Here is a 14,779-nt window from a genome sequence, read left to right as displayed (position 1 = left end):
CCCCAAATTGCCTACTGTACTTTGATCTCACTGACTTGGTTTTAACCAAATTAACATCTTTGCTGTTCTTTGACACTCTGGACAAGATCCTGCTTCAGAGCCTTTGCACTTGCTGTTTCCTCTGCTTGGAAGATGCTCCCTTCAGCAACCATAAGTTATGCTCCCCCTTCTTCACATCTTTAGTCATAACATTTGTTTGCAATAGAGCTTTGCTTGATCACCCTATTTAAAATTGTAACTTCCCCCACCATTGCTCTACTTCAGAACACCACCATCTGTCATACTACGTAATTTGCATAATTTGTATATGTTTCCTGCTAGAATGTAAGCCCTATGAGGGCAGGTATTTTTGGTTTGTTCACTGCTTATCTCCCAGTGCCTGGAAAAGTACCTGACATAAAGTAGATGCTCAGGTATTTATTCCAGTTGAATTAATAGTAGCATGTGTCCTACACTTTGGGAAATAATGAGGATATTCTGGGAACACCTCTCAGTCTTGAGTCTCTCCACTTGGTCTTTCTTCATAGTCATATGTTAAGTGCTGCTTGGCTCCCAGAGTCTGGCCAGCTGGGGGCTCAGTGTTTAACTTGCCTGGATCCTTGGTGTTTTCCAGAGGAAACAGTCTAAATGCTGGGAGAAGAGGGGAGTGGGGGGAGAAGTAGACAGGACCGATTGGGAGAGCAACGTTCCTATCTGGCCCCAGTACCTAGATTCTTCTGAAAGACACCCAGAAACGGTGCAAGCCTCTCCCTGAACTTGGGGTATAGTGGCATAAACCTGTGAGCTGTGTTTGTGTGCTGGCTTCCATGAGCTACTTGCCAGGCTGTGGGGTCTTTGGGAACAAGTAAAGTAGAAAACTGGTTGCCTTCTTTTAGCTTTTTCACAAGTTGAGAGAAGCTATGGCTTAAATACTTAAAGATTTTCATCCTTGCCACCTTCCGTTGATTCTGAGTTGATCAAGAGGACACTGTTGTTACGTGATACAGCAGGGGCGTCTGTTCCTCCTAAGGAACTTTGGGAGTCAGTCCAATAAATGAGCACGCTCTTAGCCTCAGAAATGTGTAGTAAGAACAAAACAAAAGAAATAGCCTCTTTTCTTCCAAGGCACTTTTGTTAGTACTTGGTATTGATGGTTTTCATCACTAGTGGGCCCAAATGAATCAACATTTCGACATGTAAACCCTTTATGAAGTTTGTCAAAACTGTGGGGATGGGGGTGGGGTGTCTTCCTAGGTTTGGTCATCTGGGCCTGGTTTAGTCGCCACTTCACCTGTGACAAACCATGTGTCCTTCCTTCTGGTTGTGCTGGTCAATACAGATAGCTTTGAAAGCAGTAAGCTTGAGGTATGACAGCTTTCAGCAGTTTTTTGCATGTAAGCATCTTTATTCTCAGGTAGTGATAATGAGCAGCTAGCTCTAGGCTTACAAGTTTCCCTGGAGTTGCTAGTATCTTGAATTTCTTTCCATTTATTTTAGGAGTAAAAGTCCCTCGCAATTTCCGACTGTTGGAAGAACTCGAAGAAGGCCAGAAAGGAGTAGGAGATGGCACAGTTAGCTGGGGTCTAGAAGATGACGAAGACATGACACTTACAAGATGGACAGGGATGATAATTGGGCCTCCAAGAGTAAGCGTCGAGCTACGGCTATAAATGTCAATGTCTTAAATTACTGTGCCTCCTTTTAAAAAGTATTAGCCTTATCATGGAAAAAGCTCACCATTGGTATATTTTCTGAAATGTGGCTATTCTTTTTTGACCAGTTTCAGTTTATGTATTTGAACCTCTTCTGATGCTGTTTAATCCCTCTAAATGGTAAGCAAAAACCTGTTTAGACTCATAGTGTGAATTTACATGACAATGTAGACAGTGAGGTTTGAGGTAATTATACCCTCAGATGTAGTTTAGAACAAACTCTTGGGCTCATCAAATAACAAGACCAACATTCCTGAAGACAAAATGTCCAGATGAACTTTGGAAAGCCTTCATGGTTGTGGTTTTTATTCATTGTTTCCCAGTCTGGCCATGCATCTGTATCCTAATTCATTGAGCCATTTGTCAAGGGGTTATTGCCTGCCTGGTTTGCTCTGGTCTGTTCTAGGCACTGTTAGGCCAAGAGGCCTTTGCAAAGAAGACGAAGACAATGGGGATGAGGAATGTGACCTCTCTTTTAGAGCTTCATGATTTGTGAGAGTTCCCAGTCTTCATAACGCCAGCTAACCTTTTTTTATGGCATGTAGTAGACCCCCCGGAAATGCCACTTAAGTCTCACAAAAACCTGTTGTTAGGTGCTGCTGTTGTGTAGTTGCATTCCATCTTACAGATGAGGAGACGGACTCAAAGAAGTAAAATTACTCTCACAGTCACACAGCTGATAATTCCAAACCTGATCTGACTCCGAAAGCCTTTGCTCTTAACCATATGTTGTATTGTCTCCTTGCTGTTTATATTTTGAGTTTTCATCCGTTCACATTATAGAGTTATCTAGAGTGTTAAGTAGTAATTTGATGTTAGGAGTGAAGAGAAAGATTCCAATAATGTGACGCTTGTTTCAGACAAGTAGAGATTCTGCCTGAATGTAGTGGGACCCCTCCTGTGTCTGCTTGTGGTTAAGGATGATGATGTTCATTCATTGTTTTCACCTTGTACAAGGCTCTGCACTAGCTCTGTGGAAGATAGACACGTGGGGTGTGGCCCCGGCTGAAACAAGGAAGAGTGTGGTGCTCGCTGTTGGACAATCTAATGTTCATCTTAGACTGTCATAAACACTCATGCTGAATCACTGGCTTTACCATTTAATGTTACTTTTTGAGTCATTTTTGTGACCCTATAGATTTATTTTGGGTTTTTCAAAAAAAATACTCAGTCTGTTTTTAATTCATTTCTTGATCTTTTGTTAATCTCTGAAAACCAGGATTTTCTAAATCTGTTGAATATTGGGAAAAACCTGATCTAGAAAGCTTGTTTCTTCATGGAGATCATTTCTTGCTGTCTCTGAAAGTCCATTGTATAGTGCTGGCTTCCTTCACTTCATTTCTTCTCTTCCTAAGGATAACTTAGGTTTTTTGAGGATGAAAACTATTGTTCCCTCCTCCTTACTCTTCAGAGCACCTAGAAATGACTCAGAATAGGGTAGTTGTTCAATAGATTTGTTAATTAACAGACTGATTTTCAGATTCTAACAAATTAGGAATGAACCAGTGTACAACATTGGGGATAAACTAGACACCACTGAATTATACACTTAAATAAATGAATAAATAAAATGAACCACTGGGTTCTGTTGAAAATATTCCATTCTACCTAAAACACCTAAGATTACCTTGAGTTTTAGTTTACCTCTTTCCAAAGGGGGCTGACTTTTAATGAGTAGCTACAGTATATAAGGTATGTATGCTTTCCATACATCCTTTTTTAAAAAATTGAGATATAATTAACAAATTATAGAGTTCACTTACCATAGAATATACTTTTAAAATGTACAGTTCAGTACTTATTAAGAATTGTGCAACTATCACTAATTTCAGAACACTTTCATTACCCCAAAAAGAAACCCCGTACCCATCAGCTGTCACTCCCATTCTGCACCCCACTCCCTCACCCCTCACCATTGACAATCACTAATTTACTTTCTATATCTATGAATTTGCCTGTTCTGGACTTTCATATAGTTGAAATCAATACGTGTGGTCTTTTGCAACTAGCTTCTACTTAACAATGTTTTCAAGATTCATCCACATTATAGCACTTAATCAGTAGTTCATTACTTTTTATGGCTGAATAATATTTTTACATTTGGATATACCATACTTTATTTAGCCATTAATTAGTTGATGGATATTTGGACTTTTCTACTTTTTGCCTATTATAATACTTGTATGAACATTTGTGCCCAGGTTTTTATGTGGATAAAAGCTTTCAGTTCTCTCAAGTATACATAGGAGTGGAATTATTGGATTGCACAATAACTCTGTTTAACATTTTAAAGAACTGCCAAACTGTTTTCCAAAGTGGCTGTACCGTTTTATACTCCCACCAGCGATGCACAAGGTTGTCAATTTATTGCCCTGCTCCCCAAAGTTAAAAGCAAAGTCATAAAAGGAACTGTTTGCTTCTGGGTGCTCCCCGTAACCAGTCTGTTTTACAGTTTGTGCTATGCATCTGGAATATCAACATAAATATTAAGGCATCTAAGGAGAATACTGAGTATCTCATCTCCCTATTATATTTTTGTTATTGTATTACTCAGAAGAAGATCATCCACCAATATTTACAAGGCATATACCATATGATCCAGCAATTCTACTAGGAATTTACTCAGCTCTCCTTGAATGTGTTGTTCTAAAGCCTATATGTACAAAATTATTTTATACATATAGTGTTTTCAATAGTATTAAAATATTGGGAAGCACCTCAGTGTCTTTCAGTAGGCAGAGACAGAAATTGCCCTGGTCGAGAAGCACTTATACCCCTGGGGTTCTCCAAGATAGTGTTTTTATGTGTGAGCTAGAGCCTGGGTGTGTGTTTATACACATACTAATCTAAAAGTACTGTATGCATGCTTAATAACAAACAGGATTTCAGGAGTGTGTGAAGTAAAAGGAAAGCGATCCTTTCCCCATTTCATTATACTCCCCACAGAATGAAAACTGGTCAGTTGGTGTATGGTATGTTTCTACTGGCATTTGCTTTGGATACACAAACATAAATATGTATCCTTTTTAATAAAAATGAGACCTTGCTATGCTTAACGTTTTGCAACTTTATTTTTTTCCCATAACAGATGGTAGACATCTTTTCATATCAGTGCATATTGACCTCTTTTTAAAAAGTTTTAAGTTACATGTCTGATAAATGAATTCATGTTCTCATAAATTTTTTTAAACAGTACAGAGTATGCAGAGTAGGTTGACTTTGTTCCCCTTACTTCTTTGTGTCAGTCAGGAAAAGAGAAATCATACTAGATATTTCAACAGAGAGAATTTAGTATAGGGAGTTGATCAAATAGATGTTCAACTGAAAAAAGCAAAAAGGGCACGCTGTGGGAACACAAAGATAACACAGAAAACAGTAACCACTGCTTGGAGGCTGGGAGGCTGTGGGGGAGGCTGAGCCCATCAGAACCTAACACTTGAAAGACAGGTACCCTCTGCTGCTAATCCCTGTGGGGGCCAGCAAAGGTGGTTGAAGAAGCACTGAAAGACCAGAAGCTGGAGACTAGACAGAAAGCAGATGGGAAGGAGCAAGTACCTCCTTTCTCCTTTTTATTTTCTGTTAAGATTGTGTGGTTAACTCAGCAAAATGGTCTTTAAGTTTGTAGATATTCAGGTGGCACTAGGATTGAATTAGAGAAATGAATAATTAATATCGCCTTCAGATGGGTCCCATGGCTCACTCAGAAGGATATGCTGACTGGTGGAAAGAGTTTTTGTACAGAGGAAAATTGTTTTGTCACTGTCTGGAGGGGTGTGTGCAGCTGCTGGTTACTAAGCTCCAAACCCACCTTTCCCTGCTCTGCTTTGGATACTGGGCTGGCACTCTGCAAACTACATTTTTCCTTTGTCAGTTGGTTTCCTGTTAGGTTCCACCAGTCAGGACACAGGAGAGAGCCTGAAAGGCAGAGAGAAGAGACTTGTTTCTTCCTGTTTGCCTCTTGGTTTGCCTGTGCTGTTGTGGGAATCGCCCTTTATCCTGGCATCAGCAGTGGGTTCCAGCTTTCAGCTTTTGGGGGCACCCCCAGCATCAGCCTCACAGCACATCCTCCTCAGAGATCTGGGTTCAATTCTGGAGCCTTCTTCTGCTAAGCCTCTAGATCTGATCAACTCTAGCTTTGTTCCTTTGTTCCCCCAGTCTCAAGGGAGAATAAAGGGAAGCAGCCTGAGCTAACACAAGGGTGATACCTGCTCCCTGCAGTTATTACCTCTGTGTTAGTTCAGGTTCCTCTTTTAAAGCTTTTTGCAGTCCAGTGATACTTGTTCAACTGATTCCTTATATTAAATTCTCTGTTAAAATACCTCATGTGGTGACTTTTTTCCCCAGCTTTTCCCTAACTTCCCAATCACCAGTTTCCTCCCTATATTAACTACGAGCAGTAGTTTGGTGCATGTCCTCTCACACCTCTTCCTCTGCATCTACTAATCTGTCCATGTCCTGGGCTCCTGAGATCTTCTCGGTCTCTGCCTATCTCCCTTCTTTCTAATACAGCGTGTACCCACATTGTACATTAAACATACTTTTTAGATAACTACTTAGGATTTGCACCGAGTAGCAGTTGACTAGTTCACCTAATGTCACCTTTTTGTATATATTAATTTAGATTTTGTGCTTTTCTTTGTGTATTTTTGGAGCCAATCCCTTTTTTCTTTTCTCATATCTCATACATCTTAAAAATACATTCTAAAAGGATGAAATTTTGCCATTTGCAACAACATGGATGGACCTGGAGAATATTGTGCTTAGTGAAATTAGTTAGAGAAAGAAAAATACTGTATGTTACCACTTATATGTGGAATCTAAAAAATAAAATAAATGAATAAATGTAACAAAACAGAAGCAGACTCACAGATACAGAGCACAAACTAGTGGTTACCTGGTGGGATAGGGAAGGGGGAAGAGGCAAAATAGGAGTAAGGGGCTAAGAGGTACAAACTACTATGTATAAAATAAATAAGCTACAAGGATATATTGTGTAGCACAGGGAATGTAGCCAGTATTTTATAATAACTTTTAAGTGGAGTATAATCTACAAAAATATTGAACCGTTATGTTGTACACCTGAAACTAATATAATATTGTAAATCAACTACACTTCAATATAAATAAACATTCATTCATTTTATAGTACTTTCATTTTTGTTGAAAAATTGCAAAGGTGGTGTAGAAAGTTTCCGTATACACTCACCCGCACCAGTTTCCCCTATATTTAAACATATTAGCATACAGTACATTTGTCAGGACCAGTGAACCAATATTGGTGCATTATTATTAACTAAAGTCCATTATTTATTCAGATGTTCTTAGTTTTTAACCTTATGTCTACTTTCTGTTCCAGAGTCCTATCCAAGTTACCACATATTTTATCATCATGTCCTGGGCTTCTTGTGTCTAACAGTTTCAGATTTTTCTTGGTTTTGTTGCCTATGAGTCTTGAGGAATACTGGTCAAGTATTTTGTAGAATGGCTCCCTGTTGGAATTCCTATGATGTTTCCTCATGTCTAGTATGGGATTATCTCACATACATATTTTAGGCCCAGGAAAAGTTTATAATCTCTAGGCTCTGGGTGTGTAGTGACTGATAGATGAAAAAGCCTGTGTGCACATACATACACCCAGAGTTGGAGAGAGGTGTCTGTCTGCTTTTAGAGGTTGTACATAATTTGCAACTTGCTGGCTATCCCTTTGGCTATACCTTGACAGCCTTTACATGTATATGTGCATGCGTGTGTGGGTGTGTGCGTGTGTATGTCTGGGCCTCAGCCTTCAAAAAGGCTACAGAAGATCCAATTATATGAATATGCTTTACTGGGTTAGTCAGTCCTTTGCAGGTGGACATTTGGGTTGCCTGCAGTAGCAAAAATAACTCAACAGCGCTTCACGTTTTTGTGCAAGTATGAGTCCATCTGTAGAAAATTCCTAGAAATAGTCTTGCTGATCTGAGCATGACTGTTTCACATGTTGATAAGCACTGCCAAATTGCCCCGTGAAGGTCAAACCATATCATTAGTTCTGTGATCAAATAATGAATCCTAAGAGCAGTGTTCCTCGGAGAGACAGAATGTTCCAGCAGTTCTCCCTCGGGCACATTTCCTTTCTTCAAGGAAACTTAGCATATCCCTGGAGCACTCATAAACAAAACGGAAGAAAAACAGAACCTTGTTTTCTTTAAAAGTCTTACTTGGACTTTTTGATGATTCTTCAGGTGTCTCTGCTCACTTGACTTGAGGCAGTTTTTATTGTGTTCCAGTGAAATTGAACATCAGTGGTCAGAAATTTAATATTTCTCTTTCTAAGAAGTTAGTCATAGCATGGATTTTTTAAAATGGACTTCTTTCAGAAGTGTCAAGGGTAAGGTCAAGATTTAATCTATGTAATAATCAGAATCCTATTGCTAAGCTGCCCACCATCTTAAACATACTGACACTATTGCTAATAGAATGGTCAGTGACCTCTTACCAACACTGATAAGCCACAAAACATGCCAGCAGCTGAATAAATTTGTGCATCAGAGCCTCCAAAAGGTGGTATCAAATATTTCAAACGACTTTGTGATTTTGGTATTTACCACGAGCCCCTAGGGACTTTTTTGTGTAAGAAATTTTGTCTTTGAATTGTGTGACAGAACCATTGGGCATGAATGCAGAATACACCGAGAGATGAATTTGGGATCCATGCAGTCAGCAGGTGTTGCGGAAAAATGTGTTACAGCTCGGTGTTATAGCTCGGTGTTACAGCTCAGTTGTGACAGCAACCTGGATCCCAGCAAGAGACCAAGCAGCACTCAGAGAGTTGGAGAACTCAGGTTTATTATGCCAGCAGGCCCAGAGGCGTTAACACTCCAAGCTTTGGACCCTGTCTGTAGGTTTACACAGGCCTTTATAGGCTGCCAGTTTGACACTGCAACATCATATGAAAATAAAGTATAACAGAAGTTGACCAACCAGGAACAAGCTTTGTAGAAATGGACCAATTAGGAGTGAGAGAAGTAACCAGTCAGGAGTGAGGGGAATGGGCCAATCAGGAGTGAGGGGAATGGACCAATCAGGAGTGAGGGGAATAGCCAATCAGAAGTGAGCTCAGGGAACCAATAGAATTTTAGGGTAACTAAGCCATTTCAGAGGCAAAAAGTGACAGCTCCTGGGCCAGGGAACCGGATGGTGCCAGCACGAGAGTAGTGGCCCTGCTTGGGGGTCCTGCTGGTCTTTTTATGGGGCTTCCCGCCTCACAGGTACTTGCTGAGTGTGATGTTGCTGGTGGAGACTGCTAGGTGCTGAGGCTAGACCTTTTATCCTACTTTCCATAAAGCTGTGTGGAAACCATGCCCGTGTGCTTCCTGCCTGTTATGTTTACTGAATTTTTTTTCCTCTAATGAAACTCCTTAATTGCAACAAGGTGTTTGTTTTATGAAGGCTTGAAGAGCAACATTCATTCATTCAGCAAACATCTGAGTATCAGTTCTGTTGAGGCCCCTGCCTCCTTGCTGAGTTTCAGTGAGGGACGTCTTGAGTTTTAGTGAGGGATGTCTGAGACTGGGCCTTAGTCTTCAGATGAGGGATCAGGAAGACTCTGAGAGGAAAGTGCACTTGAGCTGAAGAGCTGAGGATGCAAAGGTATCAGGGCCTTGAGACAGAAACTGGTGTGTTTGAAGAGTAAAAAGAAGCAGGCCAGAGGGGTTGGACGAGGAAGGAGAAGAATAAAAGGAGAGGGAGGCAAGGGTGCACAGGGGCCGATCCAGGAACTTGGCTTCCTTTCTCAGGTCACCAGGAAGCCATTGGAGGGGTTAAGCCACAGGGACAGATTCCAGTTTTAAAAGGTCAGCCAGACTGCTGTGTGGGGAGCAGATGGTAGAGGAGCGAGAGAGAAGGCAGAGACTTGGGGTGATTCAGATGAGGTATGGTGGTAGAAGAAGGTGGGATAAAAGCTAAGACCTTTTGATGATTGGAAGGTAAGGGGTGAGGGAACAGGGAATCATGGCTGACTGCTAAGTTTTTGCTTTAACTGCTAGGTGATGGAGCTACTTATGAGGGGAGAGGGAAGGATGAGCAAGCTGAGGGTGGGTGGAAATCCAGAATTGAGTTTTGATTTTGTTATAGTTTGGGGTACCTGTTAGGTGGATATGAAAGGTTTCTAACGGTGTATTATGACTGCCTTCTGAATATTAAAATATATGTTTCAGTTTTTAAATAGGGACTGGCCACTGTGTAGACATATTTTCAAGGATTTAAATCACATCTTCTTTAGTTTATACCCCCTCCAAAAACCACTAGGTGTCGCTGTTCACACAGGAGCCATTTCTTGTACTACACGTGCAGAGGAAGGGACACTGGTGCCTAAGAGGGAAACCCAAAGGAGGGTGGTCCTGCCCTTGAAGGGGCCGGTCTAATGGGGAGACGTCACCCTTTGGTGTGTTCTTCAGATACACAAGTGGTAATAATGCAGCTTCACATAAGACAGAAGCTATGGACTAGCCTTTTATATGGTGTTTGAACTGGGTGTTAAAGTTGTGAGGTAGTTCAGGTTGGGGTAGAGCACTCTAGGCAGAAGGAACAGCCTGGCAAAGGCAGACAGTCGGCTGCTAGTTGGATGGAAGTTAAAGGGAAGAAGTTCATTGGCATGGGGGATCGGACTTTTCCATTGATTCTCAACAGAGGCACAGTTGGTGTTTGAAGGACTATTGTTTCCTATGCAGGCCTGGCACCCTTGGCTCCCCCACTCCCCCACTAGATACCAGTCATTCTCTCAGGTCATCATAAAGACAGCAGGGAGAGGTGGTACAAACGGTTGAGATCCCTTGCACAGAGCACAACCCCAAAGTGATGGTGAAGTAGGGAAGCATCTGGTCCCCCACCCCCAACCTCATACTGAATTTTGAAGTTCTCTAAACTGTTTTGTGCTTTGTACACAGTGGTATTTAATGCATTGGCTGATCATCCTAGTATGAGTAGACATTTAGTTTGGCTTCCCAGAATAAAGAATGCCTCTTACACATCATTCCCCAGAGTGTAGAGAAATAACCACGAAAATAGTTTCCTCTGATTGGACTTAATACTGCTAACTTAAAACTTCAGTGATACCAGCTTAAATTTTCTATCTTTTTATTCCCCTGAGGCCGGAATTCATACACACTAATGTAGAGACTAGTTACTGCTAACTTATCAAATGACAGTTGACTTTGTAATGGAAGCAGATGCACCAATTCTCAGTCGGGAATAAAGGGGTTTCAGAAGTTCTCCCTTTTTGAATTCTTTGTTTGTAATTGCCTGACATCTCTACCCTTTTTTTTCCAGACAATTTATGAAAACCGAATATACAGCCTTAAAATAGAATGTGGACCCAAATACCCAGAAGCACCCCCCTTTGTAAGATTTGTAACAAAAATTAATATGAATGGAGTTAATAGTTCTAATGGAGTGGTAAGTTGTTTTTTCTGCCCCTGCTTGTTCCTCAGGGTTGAGAAATACCTTGTACTTTAATATTAGGGACACTTTGGGCCTTATTCCATATGTTCCTTTTTTATTTGATGATAAGATGTAGTACGAACATGTACAGATTTGGGGCGAGAGTCTGTTTCCCAGTTGTGTTTAACCATCAGTCATATGGCACTTACCCTGGCCTCTATTACTCAGCACTGTGCTGGTCACTTTGAGATAAGAGCTTAAAGAGCTTATTCCGTCCTCCTGATATACTCCATGAGGTAGAGGTGAGGAAACTGAGGCACAGAAGTAAAAGATCTTGCCCAAGATCACACTTTTACCTCATGGCCTTACTTGTGGACCACTGGTACATAGTATTTTTTTCCTTTATTGGCCTTCTTCGTCCTTTCTTCCTTTCTTTCTTCCTTCCTTCCTTCCTTCCTTCCTTTCTTTTTTAATTATTTATTTTCTTAAGCTGTTTTTTGGGTGGAGGGAGGTAATTAGGTTTATTGTTTATTTAGTTAGTTATTTTAATGGAGGTACTGGGAATTGAACCCAGGACCTTGTGCATGTTAAGCACACACTCTACCACTGATCTATACCCTCCTCCCCACCTGGCCTTGCTTTTTTAACTTTATTTTACCTCTGTTTTCACTACCATAAATGGAAACCAGTCTCACTTGTAAGGAGGCAGTAATGGCAACAATAAAGATTACAAAAACAAAGCAGAGTTAATAAATTCTTCCTCCATATGTTGCTTGCCAAAGGCTTTTGAGCCTCTGAAGCCTGCTGTCTTATTCAAAGGGGAGATGGGCAAGTATGAAAGGGTGCTACACATTAGTGTCACACGAGCTAGTAATAATAAGCCTTCTGTTTTGAGGTACTCAGAAGACTTGAAAGAAAATTGAGAAGAGATGAGCCTTGTTACTATGTTCAGTGTTTTAGTGTTGTCTCTGAGTTCCACCTGAAGTCCTAAACCCAGGACTCAACTCACACTTTGGGAAATATCTTTTGGGAAATGCCGCACTAACTTGAGAGGGCGTGACTCTGAGGCAGGCCCCTGTCACTGGCGCCTGGGTCCAGGCCACCCATCGCCTGTGCTCTCCCTACTGCCCTGCACATCTTCATCGTCTGCCACCTGGACGTAGAGTCCAGAAAGGACAGGCCCTGAGGAGGGGCAGCAGCTGGGCCAGGAGCAGGTCAGGCCCTTATTCTAAAGCCAGTTGGGTTGAGTCTCACCAAATGTCAGGGCCATTTCTCTAAAGGTGACTTGACTTAGCCATAATTTCGTTCTCCCAAACAGTGGGGGTTTGGGACACAAAAAGAAGAAAACAGACTGACTGGAGGGAGGGAATCCTGTGGGTATTCTGCATGTCAGAAACCATTGTGTGAACAGCATGTTCAACTTGAAAAATGCATTTTACTCATGTTTCTGCTATAGCTCAACTCCAGCATACAGCTCTTCTTTTGTTTGAGAGCCTCACAGTAATTTGTTTTTTATTTGCTTTTTTGTAGGTGGACCCAAGAGCCATATCAGTGCTAGCAAAATGGCAGAATTCATATAGCATCAAAGTCGTCCTGCAGGAGCTTCGGCGCCTCATGATGTCTAAAGAAAACATGAAACTCCCTCAGCCACCTGAAGGACAGTGTTACAGCAATTAATCACAGAGAAACCACAGGCCCTCCCCTTCCCCTCATTCGATTTAAGCAGTCTTCATTTTCCACAGTAGTAAATTTTCTAGATACGTCTTGTAGACCTCAAAGTACTGGAAAGGAAGCTCCCATTCAAAGGCAGTTTATCTTAAGATACTGTAAATGATACTAATTTTTTGTCCATTTGAAATATATAAGTTGTGCTATAACAAATCATCCTGTCAAGTGTAACCACTGTCCACATAGTTGAACTTCTGGGATCAAGAAAGTATATTTAAATTGATTCCCATCATAACCGGTGGGGCACATCTAACTCAACTGTGAAAAGACACATCACACAATCACCTTGCTGCTGATTACATGGCCTGGGGTCTCTGCCTTCTCCCCCTCCCCCTGCTTCCCTCCCTCCCTGCAACAGCCCTCCAGCTTGGGGTGGCTTCTTAGAGTAGATGTGAAGGTTTCAGGTCACAGCCTGTGGGACTACTGCTGGGTGTATGGGGGCACTTTGCACCCCTAGTTTCTTTAAGTCTTAAATGATGCCCCCCTTCCAAGCCATCATCCTTTCCCACTCTCCACTACCACCCTTGGCCGAAGCATAGATTGTAACCCCCTCTGCTCCCCTCTGAAATTGGCCTTTGGTGAGGAATTCAGGGCTTTCCCCATATCTTCTCCCCCCACCTTAATCGAGGGGTGCTGCTTTTCCTTCCTCTTCAAGTCCCTTTTTGCACCGTCACCACCCAACACATTCTTTCCATGACACTTCCTTGCTTTGGCCAGAAGCCATCAGGTAAGGTTGGAAAGAGTCTCTGACCTCCCTCATTTAGTTTTGGAACCACATTTATTTACTCTCCACCAGCCTGGGAAACACATATTGGGTCCTCGGCCCTGCCCCCCTCTGCTGTCATCATCAGCTGATGCTTTTTTTTAGCTCAGGTTTTGATAAGGTGACAAGAGCAGTCACCAGGGCTGCTCAGACCTGCCAGCTCTCAAAGTCCTTGGTGGTAAAACGTGGAGAAAGGCCACAGAAGACACCTGTGAGCACACACAATCCCTGAGAATGAATTGTTTTCTTTTCCTGTAATTGCTTTTGCTTTTAAAAATTGAAGAAGTTTAAAACAGGGCTCTCATTTGGTCATCCTTGAAGTCCATTTGGGTCTAGTTTGGAATCTGACAACTGGAACAAAAAGAACCTTGAATTCGGTGCATACTTTGGTTTTGGTGCTGCTGCTTCTCACGGTCCTCAGCAGGGATTAAGAACGAACTCGGTGTGCACGGCAGATCCCCAAAATTGGCAGGCTTGACCTCCTGGCAAATTGCTGCGTTTTTCCACTTTTCCGTTCAGGACCACTAAATGCTGAGATGTGGATGCATACCGAAATAAAAGCAATTCATTGTATTCTAAGGTTTTTTTTTTTTAATTTAGCATTTGTGTAAAACCACCTTTTGAAGCAGCAACTATCAAGTCTGAAAAGCAATTGATGTTTCCATTAATCTTTTTCTGGGGAAAACCTTAGTTCTAAGGATTTAACATCCTGTAAGTAAAGTTTAACATAACAGTATTCCATAAGCAGCCTTTTTATTGTCAGACCATTGCCTGATTTTAATATAATAAAAAAGAAGTGTGCGTTAATATTTAAGAAACTGTGCTCTTCTTCCTCTTGGCATATAATTTCCTCAGGAACAATTTAAAGTCTTCGATTCTTTGGGATTCAGTTTGACCTCCTAAAGGAGGGGTCAGCAAGCTTTTTCTACAGTGGGCCCTAGTTAGTAAATATTTAGGCTTTGTTGGCCAAGAGGCAAAATCAAGGAAATTATGTAAGTATATAACAGAAAAAAAAAACTTCCACAGTTTTTTTAATTGATGAAATTAAAAACATAATAGAGTACAGTTTTTTTGTAAGTTACAGATCTGAGAAGAGTGGAATGCTTTTTTGGAGCCGGGGATAACATTTTACTTAATTGGGATTCAAAGTTAGTAACCACTGTTGCCAAATCAATTG

The 14,779-nt window shown here is 41.3% G+C and overlaps 1 protein-coding gene and 1 non-coding gene across 3 annotated transcripts in view; one reads left to right on the top strand and one right to left on the bottom strand.

The window, feature by feature from the left end:
- The window catches only part of UBE2V1 (ubiquitin conjugating enzyme E2 V1), a 28,459-nt gene extending 14,043 nt beyond the window's left edge, over window positions 1–14,416 (top strand). The window contains exons 1-4 of one of the 2 annotated variants that reach the window (XM_032461363.1): window positions 1,500–1,625; window positions 1,760–1,811; window positions 11,001–11,126; window positions 12,642–14,411. In XM_032461363.1, the coding sequence (XP_032317254.1) occupies window positions 1,809–1,811; window positions 11,001–11,126; window positions 12,642–12,788 (276 nt within the window). In that variant the 5' untranslated portion in view covers window positions 1,500–1,625; window positions 1,760–1,808 and the 3' untranslated portion in view covers window positions 12,789–14,411. Of the gene's footprint in view, window positions 1–1,476; window positions 1,626–1,759; window positions 1,812–11,000; window positions 11,127–12,641 lie in introns of those variants that run through there. The other variant, XM_032461362.1, reaches the window with a different exon arrangement.
- On the bottom strand, window positions 11,661–11,732 carry TRNAV-AAC. Its single transcript has one exon. It is a non-coding gene; the product is annotated as a tRNA-Val (tRNA).
- Window positions 14,417–14,779: the final 363 nt, after the last annotated feature.

The sequence above is a fragment of the Camelus ferus genome, chromosome 19 (genome assembly GCF_009834535.1).
Source record: "Camelus ferus isolate YT-003-E chromosome 19, BCGSAC_Cfer_1.0, whole genome shotgun sequence".
In the NCBI taxonomy this organism is placed as follows: domain Eukaryota; kingdom Metazoa; phylum Chordata; class Mammalia; order Artiodactyla; family Camelidae; genus Camelus; species Camelus ferus.
The sequence above is the reverse complement of the archived record's forward strand: the minus strand, read 5'-3'. Positions and strand labels throughout refer to the sequence as shown.